We start from the raw sequence: 11,636 nt of genomic DNA on the forward strand, positions 1-11,636 counted from the left end.
GAGATTCTGAGGCTCAACAACCTGATGGTGGCCAAGGTGTGGACCCCAGACACCTTCTTCAGGAATGGCAAGCGGTCTGTAGCCCACAACATGACCGCCCCCAATAAGCTGTTCCGTATCATGAAGAACGGAACCATCCTCTACACCATGAGGTACAACTGTGTATACTTGTATGTAGTCTGGCTGTCTGGGTAGTACTATTTTTGATTCATTATTTCTACTCAGAAGTGTCACTTCATGGACCAAGTACAATATCTACACACGAGGCACAGATAATAGTCCATTTTCAAACACGGTCCCAGACAAGACAACTTGACCGCATGAACCCTATAGCATCCCTATTCTGGGTTGACCATTAGCTAAGCTACAACCTCACAACGAGTCGCGTGTTGTGAGCTTCCAAATCGGTTATTGTCCGCAAAGAAAGACCCCAGGATTTAAGGGGTAAAAAAAAACTCAGTCAAAACATAGTCACTAACTATAACTCTCTCAAGTTTTAATAAAAGGGACCAAACCAACAGATCTACAAGTATATAGGGTTTAAGTGCATTTAGATATAGGCCTTTGTATTATAAGGACCTCTGTCAGTTACAACAACCTGGCATCCATTTTGGTTCCACCATGCCTGTACTGAGCTGAGATACTGTATATGTGTTCATGATGTGATGAACAAAAGAACAGACATGCAGCCGCAATAAGCACATTATGGTCTTTATTCATTGGCTGTGACAGAAAGGTGGCAAGGATAAAGTCGAAGTCTGTGCCTGCTCTTGCAATCTCAGGACTCACTTGCAGTCTATGATGTTGGCTTTTGTGACTGTGAGCAGAATGCTTACGTGTTTTATACATTCTTCTTCTTTATTTATCACCTGTGACAGAATGGAGGACTGTCCCTGCAACATGTAATAATCTCAGGTCTCACTTGTCTGTGATGTAGGCTGTTGTAATTGAGCAAGCTAAAAGGGAGCCCTTGTAGTGTGTGTGTACTGTGTGTGTGTGTGTGTGTGTGTGTGTGTGTGTGTGTGTGTGTGTGTGTGTGTGTGTGTGTGTGTGTGTGTGTGTGTGTGTGTGTGTGTGTGTGTGTGACGAGAGAGAATTTGTGTGCATGTGTGTCACCTATTGATGCTTTTTGACATTTTACTGTGCTGTGACAGGTTGACTATAAGTGCTGAATGCCCGATGAAGCTGATGGACTTCCCCATGGATGGCCATGCATGCCCCCTCAAGTTTGGAAGCTGTAAGTCCTGTGTGTGTGTGTGTGTGTGTGTGTGTGTGTGTGTGTGTGTGTGTGTGTGTGTGTGTGTGTGTGTGTGTGTTCCATTTCAATAACTTTGTATAAAATGGCCACTACATCTAGGTAACACTGTTTTTATTTTTTCATGTATTACTTCTTAAAGAAACTCTAATTGACTAACTCTCTTAGGTTCTAATAAAAAGGGAACCAATACAATTATAGTTCTACTGTAATATCTCTCTCTTATTTTTTATTTAATTCCTTTATCCCACAATTTTCTGAACCCTTTTTTTCACCCAGTGTCAATTGTCTAATGAAATCCTGGGCGCTACATTCCCTCTGCCAACCACGCTTCCTTCAATGCGGAAGAGTCCAAGCCGCTTCTTTTCACCTGACAGGGGTGAAACCGAGTTCCAACTAGTTCCTTTGCCTCCATCAGGCTGGTTTTACGAAGTAAAAGAAACACGTAGGATCAAGCGTCTATCAATCACTATTATGACAGCTACTGGAACACATAGACACGGAAGCTGCTAAAAAGGACCTCGGAGCGGAAGTAGGGGGCGTGGCCAGGAATACCCTGTATAGAGACCATGGGATTACTGCATGTTTTTTGTGAGGCTATAGGGACACTGGGCAAACACACAGAAAGGCCCTTTTTCCAACCCCGCCTAGGGTATGGGCACTGATGATGCACATTATGAATTTCTGCACCGAAAATGTATATGCTGTAACCCTAATTTAGCATCAGTGAGTACAGTGAGACAGCTGTTCAGCAAAAATCTTAAATAAAGGAGATCCTCAAATGAAACTGCTCCATCTTATCTGGAAAGAGCAACGATTTATAGATTGTATCCACAAAGTGGGGATGGGGGGGGGCATCACACTCCCTCGGTTCTCCATAATCTTCCACCATTGTGACATTGCAGAGGACAAATTGTGATTTCTCAGTTATCATCATTCTGATAATGGTGTGGAGCCCATCCCCCCTCCCATCCCCTCCTCCTGCTTCTCTCATCCCACTTTTCTCCTGGCCTCCAGTCAGGGGATGCAGCCTGCATGGATCTGAGCTATCCTGGAGCAAAGGAAAGGTCAGCGTCCCTTCCTTTGCCTCGGGATAGCTAAGACCTATTGTGTGTATGTGTTTGTGTGGGTGGGTGTGTGAGTATAAGTGTGTTACGTGAATGTGTACAGTATGTGTGTGAGCCTATTTTGTGTCTGCTTTGTCTTTCCGTTTTCTCATGCACTATTCCTGTCTCTCTCTCTCTCTCTCTCTCTCTTCTTTTCTCATTCTATACCTCTCTCTAATCATGTTCTCTCTATCTTGCGTACTCTTTCTGTTCCTCCATCTGTGTGCACGCAGGCTTTGCGTTCCACTCCACAGCACACCATAGTCATTTCATTTCCCTTGCGCAGTTGGTGTCTTGCCGATGTGGAGTCCTATTGGGAGTGGCAAGCAGAAACAATGGGCATCTTAGCTTCCTCTCTCTTCTCAAAACAACTGTGTTACCTTTTAGGCTTCATTGTTAATGAAATAACGAGACTTTTCATTATAGAAGATATCACTTGACTGGGGTTTAGGCAGCTGACGACATTTTACTGTGAAGAGTTTTAACTTTGATTCCACTTACACAGCATTGGTTCCAGTTTGTACAAAATACTTTAGACACGACAGACATGACCAGACATTAATCCGCTGAAATGAAAAAAGAGAACATCATTGAACAGATATTTATTTTCTTTCTTCGAAGGGTGCTTTTAAGTATCCAAAACCAATTCTTTATGTGTGTGCCCCATAACACTCTAAAATAGGCTGTGTAAAAAGCTCTGCTGCCATGATAAAAGAACCAATTACATGCTGTATATAAACAGCATTGTATTTGAACTTTTTCTGTTTATAACAAAAATCACCCCAGTGATTATGCAACTCCCATATGGCTTTCCTATCTGCCTACAGATGCGTATCCGAAAACAGAGATGATCTATACTTGGACCAAAGGACCGCAGCATTCAGTGGAGGTCCCCCCAGAATCCTCCAGCCTCGTTCAGTATGATCTCATTGGACAGACAGTCTCCAGCGAAACGATTAAATCCATTACAGGTAGGATGACTACACAGTAAAATCCTCTGTGTTCATTTATCCATTTAAAACTGAGAGAAATGGTTACATTTTAGTTTTATAGAGTAGACAATTATTTGTACCTCTTTTTCTGCCCAATTAATTCGTTGTGCCAATTAATTCCTCCCCACACACATTCCTGACTGTGTGTCACTGTATCCTATACTGGCTCACCTGCCAGTGAGGAGCCCCCAACGGGAGGACGTAGAGCCAGCTTCGTCCTACTCCTCCTGCCTAACAGTCCCTTCTGACTCCGCCCCAGCCCATAGAAGTACATGCAGTGACAAAAATCACCTCCCCACCTGGCACCCGCGGCTTCCTTCCCCGAACACGGGCCAATTGTGTTCGTATAGATGCTCCTAACCACTATTGAAAAAAATAAAAATGTGTGCAAGTCCATTTCAGGATAAGAACAATCAAGCTTTCATATAGCTTTGTCAGAAATGGCTGTAGTATAAGCTCTCATACAAGCCAATATTACTGTAACCCAATCGCCAGTTTCTGCAAACCACCGATATTTGTCTGAATCACGCCATTTCAGAGCACCACATGGTGTGGGCAGTGGGCCGGCATCAATGTTCTGATTGGCAGACTGTACCAGCCCCATGAATTCAATCATTGCAGCCATAATGACTGGAGCCAAGGGTGTCAATTCTTTTTTTGTTTTTTTTGTTTTAAGATTAGTTTTTGGCTTTTTGCCTTTATCTTATCTTATCTTCACTTGATACTATCATATCAAGTGAAGATGGACAGGAAAGAGGGAGAGAGAGAAGGGCAGAGACATGGCAGAAAAGGTCATACCAATGTCAGACCAAAGCCTACAGCCTACTGTATATGTGGCATGCGCCTGGACCACTTGGCCAGTGGGTGCAAAGGGTGTCAATTCTAACACTGCAAATCACAATTATTATGGGAGGCGTGCCAATGGAAACTGTAGTTAACTTTACCTGCCAGTATTAATTAATTAATTCACCTCGTATTGCCAGGATTTTCCCACGTTCAACCAAAGAGCCAAAACCTGTGACCGGATGTTACAAATTACTACTACTGTGTGTGTGTTGTCGCATCCACTTCCGGTCTCGTGATCGGCGACAAGAAAAGCTCATTGCGACTCTTCGCAAGGATCACAGCGTCGGCATATGGAATAAACCTTGTTTTGACCAGAAATGCCATCAGGGACAAGGAATTGAAAGAAACAGATAGAGTTTGCGTGGGTGCACGAGAAATTCAAGATGGCACGCTCCAGTGTGCCATCTTGTGCTCCAGTGAACATCAGCTAGCAACCCAATGCTAATGTAAGTAGTATCACAACCTGATCGATCACAATCGATATAAAAGACTATATTTGACGTAGATTTCAGTTCAGTTCAGTTTTATTTTGGTCATAGAATAAACATTACATGTATTCATTTCGTCATATTCTTTACATTTTCTTTGTAGAGACCAAAAGGGTTTAGGCTGAAGCCAATGGTTTATTGTGCCTATCCCAAGGGGGACGGGGGGGGACGGGACATAAAACTAACAGGAAAAACAAAGGACAAAAGGGAAATAAATTCAGCAAAAATAGAAAGACACAACAGGAGAATACAGACTTGATCACATAGAATCCAGAGTCGCGTTGACATTGGCGGTGGGTCAGATTAATTCAAATGACGTAGACACGTTAAAGGCGGGCTCAGAGTTTCACAATTAATCTGTGTCTTAGTCTGTGTGTGCAGCAGCTAATCTCGGGCACTACTGGACCGCTAAAACAAAAAGGTGTTTTTGAACAATGTATTTTTGTTTTTTTACTTTTTTGAACACAATTTACTTCTGGCTATACGCATATGCCTTTCAACACAATACACAGTCAAATATTTAGTGTTCATTTTACCGAATAAACCATGGGTCCATTGGTTCCCTTTTTACACAGGATTTTATTGTGTGTCTTTGTTCATTTGACTAATTCTATTTTTGTTTCTCCCCCAGGTGAATATGTGGTAATGACAGTGTACTTCCACTTGAAACGTAAAATGGGCTACTTCATGATACAGACTTATATCCCCTGCATAATGACAGTAATCCTCTCACAAGTGTCCTTCTGGATAAATAAAGAATCGGTCCCAGCACGAACCGTTTTTGGTACGTATAACCCACAAATCCTTTCATGGCTTCAGGTTGACAGAGCTATCAGCGTTGCTGACGTGTCTAAACCCTCCGGAACCAATGTGGTGGTTGGCTGATTGCATGGAAGGATGCTGGTTTTGAATTAAATCAGCATTACATAAAATTCAGCTCAATGTTTTAAAAATGGTTAGTTAAGGACGTAGACTATAGAGGAACAGCTTACAGTGTTGTAGTACAATGCATTTTACAAGGAACAATGACAAAAAACCCACTTATATGGTTTATTGATTAGGGGAATGTACAAAATGTGCAAAATTAGATGTGTGTAAATTATAATTCCAATGATTTCCTTGAAATCATTGTTCTTGTCTTATTGGGAAGATTTATAACACTTCTGTTGCTGATGACAGACATTTGTAATGTTAGTCACTTTTCAATCTACAGTATATTTGACAGTTACATTCTTGTTTACATTTTAAGTAGTCCTACTATACCAACTACAGTAGCAATACAGCAGTTGCTTTAATGTTTGATTTGAATTTTTTCGTAAGATCTTTTTATAAATGTCAAAAAGAATAATACATCGATTAATGGGACAAAAGCTTTTATTTAGTGGTGGAAATAGTGGATCTACAAGCTCACAACACGTCGCAATGCGATGTGTTGTGAGCTTGTAGATCCACTATGTTGTGAGCTTGCTATTTTCACTAGTTTGGGTCCCAGGGACCCTGGGACCCAAACAAAATAGTGAAATGCCTTCAGGGTACATGGCATGTAAAAGCATTTCCACAGCATTGCCACAGTGAGTAACATGTATTGTGTTTAGCAGTGACTCAGAGATTCCTTCTCCCAAATGCAGGCTCTATATATTTTCTTATCAAGGCTAAACTGCCTACTACACTACAGTATCTGACAGGGACGCCGTGGCAGCGTAAACATTGCTATATCAGGCGCGCATGTGTGGCATTGGAATTTGTGCTGTTCTCTGCGTGTGAATGTGTGGGGTTGTGATGGATGGAGTCTGGCAGAGGGCTGTGTGTGTGTGTGTGTGTGTGTGTGTGTGTGTGTGTGTGTGTGTGTGTGTGTGTGTGTGAGTGAAATGAGCAGGGAAGAGGCACTTTGTTAGGAAGATGAACAGGAATAGAAATAGGCTTATGGTGGGACCATTTGGAGGGGTCCCTCTACTGGCTTGGATTGAAAGGGATACTCTGAAGATGCTCTTTCAGTATTGCAGTGTGAGATTTGTTTTCTAAATCTGGTAAGTGAAACATCTGTCATTGCCAGACATTGAAGGCGATGAGATAAATTGATGCTATATAGGTATATCAATTCTCAAAGAAGACTGTGGTTTATATTCATCAAATTAATTCAACATCCGGTCTAGAAGTGTTATAATTTTCTCCACTGGTCTAGAAGTGTTATACTTTTCTCCACTGGTCTAGAAGTGTCAGACTTTTCTCCACTAAAGACACAGCTGTTCTATTAGCCTTTAAGTACCATCATCACTTGTTAAAAAGTTCAGCTGCCGATGGTATACATAACATGCAGCTTTTTCCAAATGGTGAATATCTCATTTTGGAATAAAGCTCTATTTAATGCCAGAGGGCTTCATACCAGACACATTAGCACCACAAATGAGAGAAAGCTTTTGCATGTCCATCTCTAATAGCGTCATTAAAATGATTCCCAGATTAGTTGGCTTAGAGACCAATCATCTCATATGACGATTGGACGGACTCCATGCCTGATTTGGACAATTAACCTAATGAAACTGCCTTGTATTTGAGGTTAACCACTTAAGCCCTATTTTAAACAGTTTTTTTTTTTACATTTGAAAATTGTTGTCTGCAATGACATGCCTAAAATAGGGCTGCCAGGTTGAATGGTTAATATTCTAGATGGGAAGCCTCAAGCCCTATAGCAGCTCACTTGTCAACATCATGCTGCGCCTTTTTGATTGACAGGTAATTATGTGACGGTCACATAAGGTCACAGGGGATAAATTCCTGTTGGTCGAGGACTCTGACACACAGATTATTCTAGAATTGCACATGAGGGAGATTTTCTGCAAATCATATTACTGGTATATTTCTATTAATAATAATTCCAAGCATTGAGTTGGTGGAAGCTTATCACCTTCTGTTATTGTTGCTCCATGTGACTTCTGCTCAGACCAAGTTGAAAACACGTTTTACATTATGCATTGTGAAAGACCTTTACATACATGTATTTTGTGCGAACCAGCAATCTTCCGATTCCCAGATCTATCCACTCAGCAAAAGGCTAATAACAGCCATGGACAATAATAATAATAGATTCTTCACTTTTTACGATTTCACATTCCTAGCCTTTATTTCCCCATACGGGACATTACAGGATTGACAAAAAATACTGAGGGTAATAAACCGTATCAGCCCAAGGGCTGGTAACTGTTATCAGCCCTAGAGCTGATACAGCAATGGAATAATCAGTGCAAGTGCCACTGCGTGCTGAAACTGTCACTGTGTGCGATATGTCAAACACGGTTGCTTTACTGATATAATATAATGCAATTTTGTGTTGCCTTTGAGCTAAATAAAAATGTGTGATAACCATAGGCAACAATAAATGTCTGGGTGATAATCTATACTAATTGCAGTGTTTTCTTTTCTCTGAAGGCATTACTACTGTCCTGACAATGACCACACTTAGCATCAGCGCCCGCCACTCCCTCCCCAAGGTGTCCTATGCCACCGCCATGGACTGGTTCATCGCTGTGTGCTTCGCCTTCGTCTTCTCTGCCCTCATTGAATTTGCAGCTGTTAACTACTTCACCAATGCACAGACTGAGAGGGACAAAAAGAAACCTGCCAGGTGTCCAAACGCCCCCCAATGCACTCCTGTCAAGGACAAGGACATAGGAGAAGCACTGCAGGTGAAGATTTTCATTGAACCCAGTGTTATCTAATCATGAGAGACAATACTTTAGTCTAGACTAGAGCCATGTTCTATACATTGGGCGATAAAGGACCACACCGATTTATGGAACATTTTGTTCTGGCATTGCTCTTCAGAGAGTAAAGAGTGTTAATTTAAACGAGAATTCCATGCTAGAAGGCTTTGTTACCTTTCTTTGTAGTCGTTACGTCCCCACCAAAGAGGTCCAGGTGTTTTTTTGTGCAAAAACTCCTTATTGGCTATTTCCCCTACCATAAGCCCTCAATGAATTGCATTGAATTGAATGGGGTGTTGTGCTAATTCGCTTATTTCCATCGAAATAAGTAGTAAAGTGTGCCGCTTGGGATATTATTTACATTATGAAGAGAGGATATAAAAAAAATAAAAAAAAATTGAGCGATGGAAATAAGCGAATTAGCACCACACCCCATAACCCCATTCAATTCCTATTCAATTCAAATAGCCAATAAGGAGCTTTTGCACAAAATAACACATGGACCTCTTTGGTGGGGACGTAACAACTACAAAGAAAGGTAAGAAAGCCTTTTAGTATGGAATTCTCCTTTAACTCTCAAAGTGTAACATAAAGATTGACCTGTATGGGTAAGTATTCCTTATCTTTTCACTGAAGTCACACACACTTTGTATGCTCTCGTATTTGTATTATTCATTAAACTGTGCATGTGCGATTGTATCTATAGTACCAAATGAATGCTTCTTATTAAAATAAATTCTGTCAGCTGACCAGTGGTAAATTAAACTCAATGCAATGCATATGTCAGTTTTATCCTGACTACTTTAAGTTGCCCTCAAGTACAAATCCCAGTGTGGAGTAATCGTGCCTGAATACAGTTTAGTGACAACAGCATTTCAGTGGATTAGCAGGTTTCCACGGCAACGGAACCCTCGCACATCTGTACTGTACATTATAGGTTTCAGTATGATTCTGGTGCTCGGGGGATTAATACACTTTTTTTCCTCGAGAGCAATGCCCTGTTGGAGCTACTGCAGAGCATGGCAACAGGGGTCAGTGTGTTGGTGCTTCCAGATTCTAAGCCTTACCCCCTCACAGTGTCATAAAAAGTAGGCCCACTATTTCCCCTGTTGCACATGGGACACAATAACATTGAGTCCTTTCAGTGGGCTTTGAGGGGGGATTATTTCTGTGCAAATGCGGTGGTACTGTACCAGCATCTCACTTGCCCTGCTTGAAAACATCAGCTTTCAAAGGCTAAGCCCCTTTGATGCTATACTGCATTACCGCCCGATACAGTGCTACCTACTTTATATCTTAAGCTTGTGTGAACTGAATGAAATCCTTGGTAAGTGACATCTGTATTGCACACAGTACGGTATGCTTCCAGATAAGGACCATCTGTGTTGAGAATAAGTCTGTAATCAGATCAATATGATGAGCTTTGTATGACCTTACCTAGTTTTTACAATAACACACTGTTTCCTGAAGTGTGACTTTTAATTATTACTCATAGAGTAGGAACATGGAGAGAATTAATCCAAATTAGGTGTACTGTACTTGAAATATCACTACATTTGGTTGTGATTATAGGCCCAGGCCTTCTCCATGCATGTGAATAGTCAAGGTGAAGAAGAATCGGTGATAAAGAAAAGTTTTGACACGTTTCCTGTAACTACATTACTGTCCTTTTTTCTTCCATTACAGATAAATCCAGACACAAATGGCAATTTGAGGAAACGGATGAATTACATGTCTCAGCCAGAACTACGTGATACCACCCCGAGAGCCCAGTATGGCACTTACAGCACAGGAGGGGGACTGAGGCGGCTGCGGTCCTCCGCCACAGGGACCAATAATGGCAGCCTGTCTACACTCTCGCACTCCAGCCCAGAGAAATCTGAAAGCCAACTCAGTGTGCTCAGCGTGGCCGGCTCCTCCTCCAACCTGTTGGACATTAACACACCCCCACCTCCACCTTCCACGCCAGACGTGACAGTGGACACGCCCAAACAGCACGCAAGCTCCACTTCCCTCCAGTACCTCATAGGGCCAAGGCTGGAGCGCATCCAGACGCCGGGGGGGAAAAGAGAGCCCAAGCAGTCGCCGTGTTCTCAGCCCAGCACTGCTGGCATGGGAGAAACCAGTAAAATTGACAAGTATGCAAGAATCCTATTCCCAGTGTCATTTGGGGCATTTAATATGGTCTACTGGGTAGTTTACTTATCAAAAGACACAATGGTGGCGAAAGGTGGTTAATTCACGGTCCGGGAGCACGGGTGAACGATCATTTTGTCGGAAGACAAACAGGAAACTATTATCTGTGTTCTTCCACATCCTGGAAAACACAACAAGAATACATTTATTTCACTTTCTTAAGGTCCTCAGACAGCAAGCATCGGAACAAAATCAGCTAAAACTAAAAACATCTGACAATGGCAGGTTCACAATGGAATACAATGGAATATGTCCCTTTCCTCTTTATAATCATGCTACTACTGACTTTAACCACAACATCAAGGCTTCAACTACCTGCACTTCTGGCCCACCACCGAAATAAAGCATGAGATTATTTTCATTTTCCTATTTTTGTACCTTGCACCTGGCAAGAGGTTTGGCGGGTACACACTGATCTGTTTGTTCGGTCTGTTTTGTTACGTCTCATTTTCTTAGGTTAAAAGTTTATATTGACTATCATAGTTCTACTTACATGGAAGCCAGCTGCTTTATTCCAGTAAGTAACCCAGGATGGAAAGAATTATGAATTTGAAAGTCTCTGGTATGTAACAACTCCACATCTAAATATAAAGACACATTCTGTTTGGAAGGAATTTAGAAATGGCAAAGTTATAATAGTTGATTATTGGACATTAAAACCTATTTAAGTCACAATAATGAAATAGTTAATAGTTTATGGTGGGGCTGAGCATTCAGAAGCCAACTGTATGGTGCAAATCTTTTACTATAAAGTGGTGTCAGTTCTACCATGTGCATGGTAACTTTGAACAGTCTCTCATGTACTGTACATAACTTGTCAAATCATCCTGCATATACACAATATATTATCGCAACAATGTGTCCTGAAATACTAAAACTGAGTCATTTGGAGACTCAATTTAGTATTAACAGACTAAAACAGATTAAATATTTTATTTTTTTGATGTTAGGTGAAGGTCTTAAGCTTTTCTGCCAAGATGGGTTACCAAAATGTAGACAGAGATTGTTCAATAGAATAAAATACTTTAAAGAGACAATTAAAATTAGTTTAC

At 41.4% G+C, this 11,636-nt stretch overlaps 1 protein-coding gene across 1 annotated transcript in view; it reads left to right on the top strand.

The window, feature by feature from the left end:
• Positions 1-10,626, top strand: part of gabra4 (gamma-aminobutyric acid type A receptor subunit alpha4) — a gene marked incomplete at its 3' end in the record, with an annotated part of 12,347 nt that extends 1,721 nt beyond the window's left edge. Inside the window, exons 4-9 of the mRNA XM_080774414.1 lie at positions 1-152; positions 1,155-1,237; positions 3,189-3,332; positions 5,319-5,471; positions 8,114-8,370; positions 10,075-10,626. The exon at positions 1-152 is cut by the window's left edge and continues 69 nt beyond it. Coding sequence (XP_080630540.1) covers positions 1-152; positions 1,155-1,237; positions 3,189-3,332; positions 5,319-5,471; positions 8,114-8,370; positions 10,075-10,626 — 1,341 coding nt within the window. The remainder of the gene's footprint in view (positions 153-1,154; positions 1,238-3,188; positions 3,333-5,318; positions 5,472-8,113; positions 8,371-10,074) is intronic.
• Positions 10,627-11,636: the final 1,010 nt, after the last annotated feature.

This window comes from Protomyctophum bolini, assembly GCF_963924005.1.
Source record: "Protomyctophum bolini genome assembly, chromosome: 10".
Taxonomy (NCBI): Eukaryota; Metazoa; Chordata; class Actinopteri; order Myctophiformes; family Myctophidae; genus Protomyctophum; species Protomyctophum bolini.